The 13,889-nt window shown below is 41.1% G+C and overlaps 1 protein-coding gene across 4 annotated transcripts in view; it reads left to right on the top strand.

Annotated features, from left to right (window-relative positions):
• The first annotated feature begins 1,989 nt into the window (after positions 1-1,989).
• Positions 1,990-13,889, top strand: part of LOC148872718 (protein N-terminal asparagine amidohydrolase family protein) — a 44,326-nt gene continuing 32,426 nt past the window's right edge. Inside the window, exons 1-2 of one of the 4 annotated variants that reach the window (XM_088971794.1) lie at positions 1,990-2,277; positions 13,225-13,410. In XM_088971794.1, the coding sequence (XP_088827920.1) occupies positions 2,227-2,277; positions 13,225-13,410 (237 nt within the window). In that variant the 5' untranslated portion in view covers positions 1,990-2,226. The remainder of the gene's footprint in view (positions 2,278-13,224; positions 13,411-13,889) is intronic. The other 3 variants (XM_088971797.1, XM_088971795.1, XM_088971796.1) reach the window with 3 other exon arrangements.

Below are 13,889 nucleotides of genomic sequence, written 5' to 3'. Positions count from 1 at the left end.
TATAAATATTTAAATGTTAATTTTCTAAATCTGTAACTGCATATGGATGCACTACTATTGACTAAATAAATGGCACTATTGATATATCTATAATAGCATTTTGTTATATGTCCTTATAGCCTATATCGACATAATTTTCAGTGGCATAAATTTATACGCCATTAATACATTGCTAGACCATTTTTATTGTAGTGTCTGAACCAATTATCATGGGCAAGTTTCAAAGTATGATACATATCGATCAATACGTATCATATTGGAGTCTTCCCGATATGCCCCTATAGGGGGTGTTTCAGGTTGGCAAGTGGTTCAGGGGGTAGATCGGCCCCTTTGAACCAGATTTTAAAAAAATGAAAAACAAAAAACAAAAAAACAATACCAATACAAGTTGATATGCCTTGTCTTTACCGATGTATTGCCTTGTATCGATACTTTCAACCTTGATCATGGGCATGGGCATTGTTTGTCATTGTCATCTAAGCCTTTTCCCACCCATAATCAACTATAATATATAATGTATAAATTATATAAATAATTTATATATTTATGTGTTTTATATAAATAAAATAAAAATCTATGATGTGGAAAATACATGATACTGAAAAGGTTTTGACCAATCAAAACCCTGTAAATTTTGATGAGAACCCAACTGATTGGTTGCCACTTTTTTTTTTTTTTGATGCTTGTTGATTGGTTATAGGCTTTTTCATTATCATGTATTCCATCATCATATTCAAGACAATAAATAAAATATATATCAATTACCTAAATTAATTAATTGATCAAATTTGTATCAAATCAAATATTTGATTACTTAACTGAATTCAAATTTAATTTTTATTTGAATTAAAACCCCCTTCCCTCACTTTATCTTATATTTTTGGGCTCTTAAAATTGAGGGTTCGTTTGGTTTGCAATCGGAATAGAAATCGAAATACTCTAGAATTGGAATGATACATTCCCATAATCTGTTCCGTTCATGATGAGGGGTAATTTGGTCCTCCCAATCAAATAGCAACATGTGGCCTCCGGTTGACATTTCGACCCTGAGTTAGCGAATTATCTTGGCAAAATTAGCTCGAAGCACCTCACTCAGGCCGTCCTTCACCTCGGCAAGACTGAACTAGTAGACATCGCGAGATTATGACACGTTGCCCTAAGAGTTGGGCGAGCTATAGAGATTCAGAATGACTTGCGAAGGAGATCTCATCAACCACCCCCTACAAACAACGTGCTGCCAAGAGCGCCAACGTCTTGATTGTTAGAACAACCCGCCATGTTGCACGCCTCGACTTTACTTAGGGAGACCTGACCTCCATGAAGATCTCATAACTGACACATTAACGCACCAAGTAAAACAGAAACGACCCCACAAGGAACTCAGAACCATTACCCAGAAGACCCTGAGCCCTGGGACTTATAAAATGCACCCAATCCCACTCAAAAAGGTACATGCGCACTAAACATTCTAGAGCTCTCTCGATCTCTTAAAGAACTTTCAAACACCTACTGACTTAAGCATTAGAGTGCCCTCCTCAAGTAAAAGACACCTGGGTACTCTCACTTTCTACCCCTTGTAGCATACATCATCTCAGACATTCAAACATCAGTTTGGCCCAACTAGATAGACATCCAGTTAGAGTTCAAGTCACTACACATGAGGGATCATCTAGATTGCGCAACATTAGTTCAAACTAGAATGAGAATGAGAATTAAAATCAGAATGAGATTTCATTCCCAAAGAAGGGGTAGGGAATGTCCATTCCAACAAAAATGGAAGTGAGATTTTAATTCCGCCCAACCAAACAATTCAGAATAGCCCATTCCATTTCCGATTCTAGACCTCTATTCCCGCGAACCAAACGGGGCCTAAATGCAGGCGTGACGAGTTAGGATTTTTTCAACGCTGAAAAAATGATTTATCACAAAGTTGGATATAGGCTTGTAGGTAATTGCCATCATCAAGGATTTTTTCAACGCTGAAAAAATGATTTATCACAAAGTTGGATATAGGCTTGTAGGTAATTGCCATCATCAAATATGAGGGGAGGTTTCAGCAACGGTAAAAAATTCCGGGGAGGTTTCAGAAATTTACCGGAAAAATAAAGAGCGACATTAACCATTGTCTAGTGTCCAGATTGCACACAGGGACAGAGGGAGGCTGCATGTATCTCACAGCGAACTCGTCAGATTTTAACTGCAAAACATAGACAGAAATCTGAAATCATGATTTTCGTTGGTGGGTCTCCGTTGTTTAGTTCCTCCTCTTCCTCTCAGGTACCACTTACCGTTGCCCTTCAGTTTTCTTCTCCCAAACGGTTGTTTCATTAGAAACTCTTTGGATCTTGAATTGACTTAAATTGTTTTTTTCTTTTTATTTTTTGGATTGAACCCAACTCTTGTACGATTGAAATCATGCCACATTTAAAAGTTGAGTTCAACACTTCAACTTCATTGATTCAATCGTTCACTTTTGGGTTCACTTGCTGCTAATACCTGCAATCACCTGTTAATGACTACAATAGTTCCCTTCATTGTAGAATTCTATTGTCCACAATCAGCTGGTGAAAGTACTCAAAAGTTTTACTTACGACACTCTGTTTCTCTTATACTGCAAGAGTTTGATCTGATTAGGTTCTTAATTATTGGGCTTATAATGACTATCATTGTGATGCTGTTGTAATGGTTTCGAGTAATCTGTGTAATATTACTTTTGACTCTTGCGTCCTCAATGATGTATCATTGACTTGTATGTGCTGGGACTATTTTGGCTGCGGCCTGGAAGGACCTATCCACCTCTCCCGACCCCTAGGAAATTTCTCAAAACTTGATATATTTTAGGAAAGAAATGACATGGAAATAATTAGGTTTGTAGCCTCTAGTTGTGATAAAGGCTTTGTTGCTGGAATCTGATACTCCTCCCTGGCGGATTAGAGCAATTCTGGCCGATTGCAGAGCTTACATGTTTCAATTCTCCCGATTTTTAGTGGTATATACACCAAGGGATGCAAATAAGGTGGCCCATATTGTAGCTAAATTTTCTCTTTCTATCTCTCGTACCCCCATACTTGGTCGAGAGTCCCTGATTTTCTTGCTACAGCTGTTGAAAATGATGTGTCCTGAGCATTTGTTGATTGAAATTTGCCTAATCAGGCTTCAAAGAAAAGGCTTTATAGCTTTCATCCATTATCTATCTCCTAAAATCTCTCCCATCCAATATGGAAATGGAATCTCTCCCCTCCTAAAATCTCTCTGGCCCATTTGAAAAACTTTCTTTCCTTTCAATCTTGTTTACTTATTAAGAAACATGGAGATACTTAGGTGATGTTGGATCATAAAACTTGGTTACTTTCTAAGAAATATGAGATATAACTGGTTATATAGCTTGATACTGTCAAGAATGCACAAGTGACAGATATTTACAATGACATATTCATGAAACTTCTATAATAGGTACTATGGTGAAATTGGGGAGTTTGTAAATATAGCTTCTGGAAGATTATTTTGGTTTCAGCAAAGACAAACCCAAGAATTTATGGTATCAAAACAAAACCTGAATTTGTCATAAATTTGTGGAATCTAAACTGAACTAGTTCAATCCACATTTTTCCCACTTGGCACCTCATGCAGCTCCCTAATACATGTGACTTTTGAATAATGATTTTATCAACAATTAAGTTTCTATTTTAGACCCACTTTTTTTTTTTTTTTTTTTTTTAATTTTGAGCAAAGGTAACTTTTTTTTTTTATGATAAAACGGGAAGAAGTACATGAGTGGATGTACTGAAACTAAAGCAGCTAAAGCAGAATTACAGAGGCAAACAGATTTCACTAAACAAGCTTCCTCTGAAAACCCCTGATTTTGCAAGGCTGTCAGCGACAGTGTTTGTTCCCTAGGAATCCAGACCAGATTCACATTCATAGACTCTTAAGATATCCCAAGCTTCGGCTAGCAGATGTGCAAGTCTCTAAGGCCCTCCTTCCTTCTCCCTTAGCCAGGCTAAAGTATTTGCAGAGTCCCCTTTGATGGTTAAAGAGAATAACCCTAGCTGTTTGGCGAACCAAATTCCTGTAAGTGCAGACAAGACCTCTGCCTTTGTAGCACCAGCCCTCCCAATCGGACCACTATATACCCAACAAATCCCCCTCTCCCCATGGATTACACCTCCAATTCCTGCTTGACCAGTAGAGCCTTGGGCACTGCCGTCAAAGTTTAGGGTCATCACACCATCTTCTCTAACAAGGTTTCTCCTGATCAACTCAGATCTTGGAGAGGACTGCAGGATAGCTGGAAGGTTGCTCTTAAGGGCATTTAAGGACAGGCCTTTGAAAACTTCAGAGTTAACCACCCAAAGGATGCAGAGGAAAGTAATGTAAGAAGTTAGGTATTCAACATTTCTGGTTTTGTTTTCAAAAGTTCTGTTGTTCCTTTCTTCCCATATACCCCATAGGATTGCATGGGTCACCATACTCCAGTATAATCTTCCTCTTTTTCCTAGACCTTTGCCCTTCCATTGCCACAGCAGGTCCACCACCTTCTCTAGGAATACCCAGCTGTAGCCAACTAAATTTAGGAAGAAACCAAACCTTCCTTGTGATAGGGCAGTGGAGAAGGATGTGATTAGCTGTCTCTCCTTCGCCAAGGCAAAGAGGACATACATGGGGGGAGATACATAATCTGCCTCTAAGCTTTTTCTGGATCAGGTTGCAAGTGTTTATTTTCGCTAAGAAGGCTTCCCAAACAAAGAAGGAAACTCTAAGTGGGATATGTGAGCTCCAGACATTCTTAATCGGAAAGGGAGAGCTCTGATCTTCCGAGACTAGTGTTAGAATGTTAGAGTGATGTTTGGCTGATAAGAGTTCTTATTAGCCCAGTCTTATGTTTAACTTATCTTGTAATTGGGCCTGTGTTAATGGGCCTAATCCTATTTAGTGATTTAAGTCATCTGGGTGTCCCATCACTAATCAGGGGCATCCCAGTAATTTCTTGTACCTTGTACTATATTCATCTATAAATAAAAGATTGGTCGACTGCCTAGTACAGTTCGACATTCTCTTCAGTTCTGTGGTTCTCTTCTCCTTCTTGCTACTTCGAGTATAGCTCTTCAGATTACATGGTATCAAAGCATTAGCTCCTTCCTGGTTTCAGCAGGTGCACTCTCTTCTCTTGCACCTAGGAGTGTAAGAGAGTAAAGCAAGTTCGAACCTAGGGTTTCTCTTGGTTGTAGGACTCAAGGGAAGTAAGACCCAGAAGTAGATGTCCTACTAGATTATTTCCAGCAAGTAGTAGCTATTGGGCTACTAAGACAGGTCTGTATAGGACATACCTGGTTGAGGGCTGATTCTCAGTAGTCCTAGCACTAGCTGAGAGGGGGAGAACTTCCTCTACAGTTGCAGCTTCGTGCTCCAACAAGACTTGTGCAGAACAAGTGGTAAAGACTTAGCTTCTTCTACAGTTGCAGTTTCGGTGCATCAGCTTCTACAGTTGCAGTCTCGGTGCATCAGCAAGACTCTTACAGAACCACGACAACTTCAGTTACAGATTTTCTTCAGGTCGGTTATCAGCCCTACTCTTGGACTGAACTGGTTCAGTTACAAACCTTTACTTTTTACCAGAACTGCGGCAACTTTTGCACCACACAGTTGCAGCCTTAAAGTTTTACCAGCATTGTGAACTGGTTCAGTTATAGACCTCTACTTGCTACTGTACTCAAACTGTGAACACTTCTACCAGTACTGTGAACACAGTGACCACTTTGGCCAGTCCTTAACAGAATCACCTATAGTACTGTGAACAACTCTTGGACTGAAGTCAGGATGTCCTCACTATCCGGTGAAGTTTCCTCTAGAGATAACAGACCTGTCACAAGGTCCTCAAACCTGGAAAACCCTAATCTGCACAGTTTGCAGATTACAAGTGTGCTACTAGATGAGTACAACTTCAGAGAGTGGTCCGTCTTTGCAATGCTGTTCATTACCTCTCGTGAACTCACTGGCTATTTGGATGGAGACAAGAAACAACCAGAAATTGGCAATCCTGAATATACCGTGTGGCGCAAGGAAAATGCCACAGTCATGTCTTGGTTGCTGGCCTCTATGACTCTTAGGGTGGCCATAACTGTTCATCACTTCCCTACAACTGCCAAAATTTGGGAGAAAGTATCTAAGACATATGGCCAGAAAAAGAACAATGCAAGAATCTACAGGCTGAACCAAGACATTGCAGCCCTAAGGCAAGGAGACATGTTCGTGGCAACCTACTTTGCAACACTAGAAGGCCTCTGGGAAGAGCTTGACCACCACTTGATTTTGGATTGGGAAAATGCCAATGATAAGGGGAGGCATGACAAGCAGATTGAGGAGGGCAGAGCCTTCAAGTTTCTTGCGGGTCTTGACCTTGTATATGAAGGTATAAGGTCACAGATTCTAGGGAGAGATGAATTACCTGAGCTTCACCATGTCTACTACTTGGTGAGGAATGAAGAAGTAAGGAGAAAGGAGATGCAAGTTGACTCCCAGACACATTCGACAGAACTACCTGGAGAACATTCAGCCTTAGTCTCCACTAAGGGGAATAGATTTTCAGACAAGAAGTCCCTCAAGTGTACCCATTGTGGTGGTGAGAAACACACAAAGGAGAAATGTTGGGCCTTGTACCCTCATCTGAAGCCAGCTGCTCTGAGAAAGGACAAAAGGCAACATAAGGGCCACATAGCAAGTGGGAATCTTGCCACCAACAACAGTAATGACAACTCACAGAGTACTCAGACAGTGTCCTCTTCCACCGCAAGGCAGGCTGCCGACTCATCTGGACCAAGTACTTCGGGCTTCACAGCTAGTGAGGTAGAGGTTCTCAGCCGGGCATTAGCTCGTCTGAAGAACAATTCTTTAGCTTCCACCTCTCTTGCTAAATCAGGTACAACCTCTACATTTAGTGCAACTAGTTCCATTAATTCTACCTCTTGGGTGATTGATTCCGGAGCCACTGACCATATGACACATATGTCCTCCTTATTCTCTACATATCATTTGTTGTCTGGCCAGGATAAGATGAGAGTAGCTGATGGGTCCCTCTCCACCATCTCTGGAAAGGGGGTGGTTGACCTAAGCAAGGATCTCTCTCTTAAATCAGTCCTACATGTTCTTAGTCTTACCTCAAATCTGTTGTCTGTTTCAAAGCTTACAAAAAATTTGAACTGCAATATAACTTTCTTTCCTTCTCATTGTGTCTTCCAGGACAGATTGACGAGGAGAACAATTGAGAGTGGTCATGAGTATGGGTGCCTCTACTATTTTGATGAAGATGTCAGCTCAGCCTTGCAAGCTTCTACTACTAGTCCGGAATGTGTGGAGTCAATAGCTAGGCTGCACTTGTGGCATGCTAAGATAGGTCATTTGTCTTTTTCTTCTTTAGCAATGTTGTTTCCCGAATTATGTAAGGGCATTCCGAGTCAGAGTTTAATTTGTGATGTGTGTCAAATGTCAAAACAATGCAGATCAATGTATCCAATTTCTAGAAATGAAATTCAAGCCCCTTTTGATTTGGTTCATTCTGATGTTTGGGGTCCTTCTCCCATTGTTTCCATTGATGGCTTCCGTTACTTTATCAGTTTTATTGACCATTATTCTCGGTGCACTTGGATTTATTTGTTGAAAGGACGTGATGAAGTTCCTCGGATAACTATGATGTGTTGCAAGATGGTTGAAACACAATTTGATAAAAAGATCAAGCAATTCCGTTCAGACAATGCAGCTGAATACTTTGAAAGATCCTTGAACTCATTCATGGAAGATGCAGGCATGTTACATCAATCATCATGTGCTTACACCCCTCAACAAAATGGGGTTGCTGAGCGCAAGAACAGGACAGCTCGAGCCCTTCTTTTCCAGCACAATGTGCCCAAACAATATTGGTCTCAAGCTGTTCTCACTGCATCATACCTGATAAATCGGATGCCATCTAAGGTACTGGGTATGAAGACCTCTTTCTCTGTTTTGTGTCCCACTATTCCAGAATTTCCTCTTCCCCCACGGTTTTTTGGCTGTACATGCTTCATACATGTGAAGGATCCAAAGAAAACCAAGCTAGATCCTAAGGCTACAAAGGGATTATTTTTGGGGTACTCTCCTACACAAAAGGGGTATAAGTGTTATGATCCTGTCTCCAAGAAAAAATGTCACCAGAGATGTAGTCTTTTTTGAGTCTCAACCCTATTTCCAGTCTTCTCAGAATCCTCTTCAGGGGGAGAGTAGTGGGATGGAAGAGGATTCTCATTCTCCCTTCTTTTTTGTTCCCATTTCATCACCTTCCACTACTATTAGCTGTAACATTCCGGGTCAACCTAGTGAGACTCCCACTGTGCCAGTTACTTCTCCAGATTCGGCTGATGCTTCTGAAGGTTCCAGCGAACAAGAGAAAGAGATACTTACATACAGTAGAAGGAAGAATGCCCCTCAACCTCATGATTGCAACCAGTTGAACTCAGATCAATTTGTCTCTGCAATCCAAGGTAATTCCGACTCACTCAATTCAGATTTGGATCTTCCTATTGTTCTCCGTAAGCCTGTTCGCTCTTGTACCACTTGGCATCCCATGGCTAATTATGTTTCTTACTCACACTTATCCCCTGCCTATCACTCCTTTGTGTCTGCTCTTTCCTCTGTATGTATCACTTCTAGGTATTCAGAGGCGGCATCTGATCCAAGGTGGAAAGAAGCCATGAATGTGGAGATGAAAGCCCTAATGAAAGCAAGGACGTGGGAATTGGTGGACCTGCCAGAGGGGAAAGGCACTGTTGGGTGCAAGTGGGTATTCACAGTAAAGCACAGGGAAGATGGGTCAATTGAGAGGTACAAGGCCAGACTTGTGGCAAAGGGACTTACACAAAAGGAAGGAATTGACTACAAGGAAACCTTTGCCCCAATAGCAAAGCTCAACACAATCAGGGTTCTACTGTCACTAGCAACAAAATTCTCTTGGGGACTTCATCAGCTGGATGTGAAGAATGCCTTCCTAAATGGTGATCTTCATGAAGAGGTATTCATGGAACCCCCACCTAGATATGATGTTGGAAAGAAGGTATGTAAACTGAGGAAAGCATTATATGGTTTGAAGCAATCTCCCCGAGCATGGTTTGAGAGACTTTGTTTGGCCATGAAGAAAGTAGGGTACACTCAGAGCAGTGCAGATCATACATTGTTTACAAGGAGACAGGATGACAAACTTACAACACTCATTGTGTATGTGGATGATGTGGTGATTACTGGAAATGATGTGAAAGAGATGAAGAGGCTGAAGGAGTTCTTAGCTTCAGAATTTGAGATCAAAGACTTGGGAAATCTGAGATACTTTCTTGGGATTGAAGTTGCTAGATCAAGAGAAGGAATTTACATATTTCAAAGAAAGTATGTGCTAGATCTCCTAGAGGAAACAGGCGTGATGGGGTGCAGGCCAGTAGACACTCTAATAGAACCAAGCCATGGATTACAAGAATCAATGGGTGAGGAATATTGTGATAAGGAAAGGTACCAAAAATTGGTAGGAAAACTGATATACTTATCCCTTACTCGGCCAGACATTGCCTATGCAGTGCATGTTGTCAGTCAATTCATGCACTCACCAAAGGCCCCTCATGTGAGAGCAGTGGAAAGAATCCTCAGATACTTGAAGACTTGCCCAAGGAAAGGAATTCTATTCAGAAAAAACAACAGACTTGAAATTGAAGCCTACACTGATGCTGATTGGGCTGGGTCTGTTGGAGACAGAAAATCAACCTCAGGTTACTGTAAATTCTTGGGAGGAAACCTAGTCACATGGCGTAGTAAGGAGCAGAATGTTGTGGCTAGATCATGTGCAGAAGCAGAATACCGGGCTATGGCACACGGGGTTGCTGAACTCTTATGGCTCAGAACTCTCCTTAATGAGCTTGGTATCAAGACTGAGGGTCCTCTCAAGCTGTATTGTGATAATAAAGCTGCTATCAACATTACCAACAATCCCGTACAGCATGACAGGACAAAACATATTGAAATTGATTGACACTTTGTCAGAGAGAGAATTATTTCAGGAGAACTCTGTGTACCTTATACTCCATCAGAGATACAAATTGCAGATGTATTAACAAAAGGGCTGGCATCAACAAAGTTCGGGGACATACCTGGCAAGCTAAACATGATTGATATCCATGCTTAGCTTGAGGGGGAGTGTTAGAATGTTAGAGTGATGTTTGGCTGATAAGAGTTCTTATTAGCCCAGTCTTATGTTTAATTTATCTTGTAATCGGGCCTGCGTTAATGGGCCTAATTCTGTTTAGTGATTTAAGTCATCTGGGTGTCCCATCACTAATCAGGGGCATCCCAGTAATTTCTTGTACCTTGTACTATATTCATCTATAAATAAAATACTGGTCGACTGCCTAGTACAGTTCGACATTCTCTTAAGTTCTGTGGTTCTCTTCTCCTCCTTGCTACTTCGAGTATAGCTCTTCAGATTACAACTAGAACCTTGAAAAAAGAATTAGTTGAGAACTTGCCGGCAGGACTAAGTTTCCAACTGGTTCCTGAAGGAGAGGGGCTAAGGCTAAAGGCTACTGTGGCTTCTTTGGAGCAGGATAGGTTAAAAATTCTAGGGTAAGAGTTAGCGAGGGTATCCTCTCCCCACCACAAATCAGTGCAAAATTTGATTCTGCTCCCGTTTACCACCTTGTATCTAACAAAATCAATAAATAGGTCATAAATAGAAGAAATACCTTTCCAAGGGTTAGAAGCTTTGACTCCGTTTAAGTGGACCTTGCTATTCCAACCATTGGAGTGTCTTCCGTACTTGCTCTTGATGATTTTTGTCCACAAGGCTTCTGTCTCCAAGGGGTACCTCCACAACCAATTTCCAAGAAGGGCTATGTTCCTTTACATAATATGTCCTAGCCCCAATCCACTGGCTTCCTTAGGCTTGCAAAATTGATTCCAACAAGCTAAATGGCACTTCTTTTCTCCACCTCCTTCCCATAGGAAATCCCGCTGGATCTTCTCAATCTTACTTTTTACTTTGCCCGGGACTCGGAAAACCAACAGATGATAGGTAGGCAAGTTGGCAAGGGAAGCCTTGATAAGTGTGAGTCTTCCCCCTTTTGATAGGTAGCTTTTCTTCCACGTGGCCAATCTTCTCTCACATTTTTCTACCATTGGATTCCAAAAGTCGACTCCTTGGATTCCTACCAAGAGCCATTCTCAAATAGGCAATGGGAAGCCTTTCCAGTTTACAGCCTAACAGCTCCTTGAACCTATCCGACAGAGAGTCACTTTCATTTAAGCCCACAATACTACTTTTGGAGAAATTAATTCTAAGACCAATCACCAGATCAAAAATGTTTAACACCATTTTTAGGTTGGATATGTTGTCCCAATCCGCCTCCAAGAACAAGATTATGTCACTTGCGAACATCAAGTGAGATACCTGAATTTCTTCCCTACCTACCTCAAACCCTTTCAGCAGGTTTTGCTCCCTCGCTTTTTGAAGCAAATAACTGAGGATATCAGTCACCAAAGTGAAGAGTAGGGGGGAGAGAGGGCAGCCTTGTCTCAGACCCCTGTTTGCATTAAAATAGCCAGTAGGTTCACCATTTATTAGGATTGGAAACCAAACAGAACTTATGCACCCTCTAATCCATCTCACCCACCTACTTCCAAAACCTCCCAGGTTTAGAATCTCTACCAAGCAATCCCAATCCACTTTGTTGTAGGCCTTTTCCAGATCCAGCTTGATTACCACCCTTGCCTTGCCACTTTGTCTTTTTTCTTCTACACATTCATTAGCCACTAGTTTGCTGTCAATAATCTGTCTCCCTTCCACAAAGGCAAACTGGTTGCTTGAAATTAAATCTTTCCGCACCTCCTTTAGTCTAGTCGCCAGTACTTTAGCTACTATTTTGTATAAACTTCCCACCAAACTGAGAGGTCTGAAGTCCTTAACTTTCCAAGGTCCCCTCTTTCTTTGGAACTAGGATGATAAAGGTCGAGTTGTTACCTTTGTTCATGATGGCCAAAAGGTAGAAATCTGAAAATGCCTCCATCAGATCAGACTTGATTGTGTCCCAACACAATTGATAGAATAGGATAGGGAACCCATGGGGTCCAGGAGCTCTATCACCATCCATCTTAAACACTGCTTTCTTAACCTCTTGTTCTTCAAAGTTCCTTTCTAGCCATGGTTTTCAAACCCAGACCGGACCGGATAGTTGCACTGGAAAAATCGGGAACCGGTTCCGTTTTCCCCCAAAACCGTTGATTTTGGTCAGCAAACCACTGAACCAGCCGGTTAACCATTCGAACGCTTTTGACTGTTTTTCAAATTTTTTTTTTGTCAGAGCAGACCGGCTGTTGGGATAGAAGGCATGTCTTCAACAATTGACCTTTGACTGCCCCACTATTCTCTGTGTCGTTGAAATTCTGGCATGTCTTCAACAATTGACCTTGATCGCAGAGACTTGCCATAAGTTGGGATAGAAGGCCACCTTCACCTGAAACATGGGAAAAGAGGAGTAGAGTGAAGCTCAGAGGTAGAAAAGACGGGAGAAGAAGCAACAAAAGAATGACAAGCTAAAGGGTTATTTGGAGAGCCTGGAAGGGGGTTTGCCACAAGTTCGAGCTTTCCTCCTCTCTCTAGGTGTCTAGAATCAGATTGACTGTAGTCTGAGTTTACAAGCTGCTTCAGCTCTAGGATATCCACACTTCCCCAGTTTCCTCTGTTCTCGAAGAGTGATTGAGCTCTTTCTAGAGCTACCTCCTGACCATCAACATCTGCATCAGATTCATACGAGCTCAACTCTGTCAGACTCCTTTTCCAAATCTCCCCTCTCCAAACTCAAGCTTCCTGTAATTAATGGCGTGGGAGGGCGATTAACATCTCTTCTCCTCTACTAGAGAGAGGTGCATCTGGAAAATCCTCTCCTAAGAGCAGAGAGGTAGCAGGGGGACTGTCGTGCTTGTCAGCTTGGTCAAAATGGGCTTTTGTCTCTAATCCATATTTTAGACCCACTTTTGGGAGCTATTTTTCCCACTTGCATTCTTTTCTTTTGTTGTTTTTGTTGACCTTATTGCCATTGATGTGGTTTGACTAAGGGGCAAGGGGAAAGGCTACATGTATTAATGTAGCTATCCAAAAAAAGTTAAAATGAAATAAAAGTGGAAGAGACATTAATAGCCTTCAAAATGTGTTGCTATGATCAGGGCAGTGAGAACCTGCAAGCATTGCTGGAACATCCTGTACTGATTTCTGCTATGGATTCATTTAAAGCTATTCCAGAGAGGAAGATTTCAGTCCCTGAAGGATCTGGTTTGGAGGGATCTACACAAATTAAGCATGTTTATATTTTTCAAAGAGAATATGCAACTGTTGATCCTGCACTTGTAGAGGTATGTTGATTTCCAGGAATATTTCTTCAAGCAGATAGATGTAGTTGTAATTTGGTTAATGATGATTTATGTTTTGTTTTCTCTTCTATGCTGCCTTTTCTCTTGCCTTGCAAGAACTGGGATTGGGGTGTGACCGCATCACCATATCCCATTTATGTACTTCTCTCTGTTTTTTCTTTAATAAAAATGTTCTCTTTTTCAGTTATTATAAAAAAATCTTAATTAGCCTTTCAAATCCAGATGTGGATATGGAATTTTTTAGTGGGTACTCTTAGTTCCTGAGAAAAGGATCCATTGCTTGGTTCAATGGTAAAAGGTTTGGTCAGTCATCATTCTTTACTAAAACATCTAAAAACAGTAAATTATCTTTAAAGAATAAATAAATACTTGAACTATTTTATTGAAGATTCAGGACTTCAAAACTGTTACCTGATAGCTTTAATGAGATATGTTAACTGTTTCATGTTTTTGCTGTAATG

This window comes from Nelumbo lutea, chromosome 2, assembly GCF_056320005.1.
Source record: "Nelumbo lutea isolate HS-2025 chromosome 2, American lotus-T2T, whole genome shotgun sequence".
Classification (NCBI taxonomy): domain Eukaryota; kingdom Viridiplantae; phylum Streptophyta; class Magnoliopsida; order Proteales; family Nelumbonaceae; genus Nelumbo; species Nelumbo lutea.
This window is presented reverse-complemented; position numbering and strand designations above follow the sequence as displayed.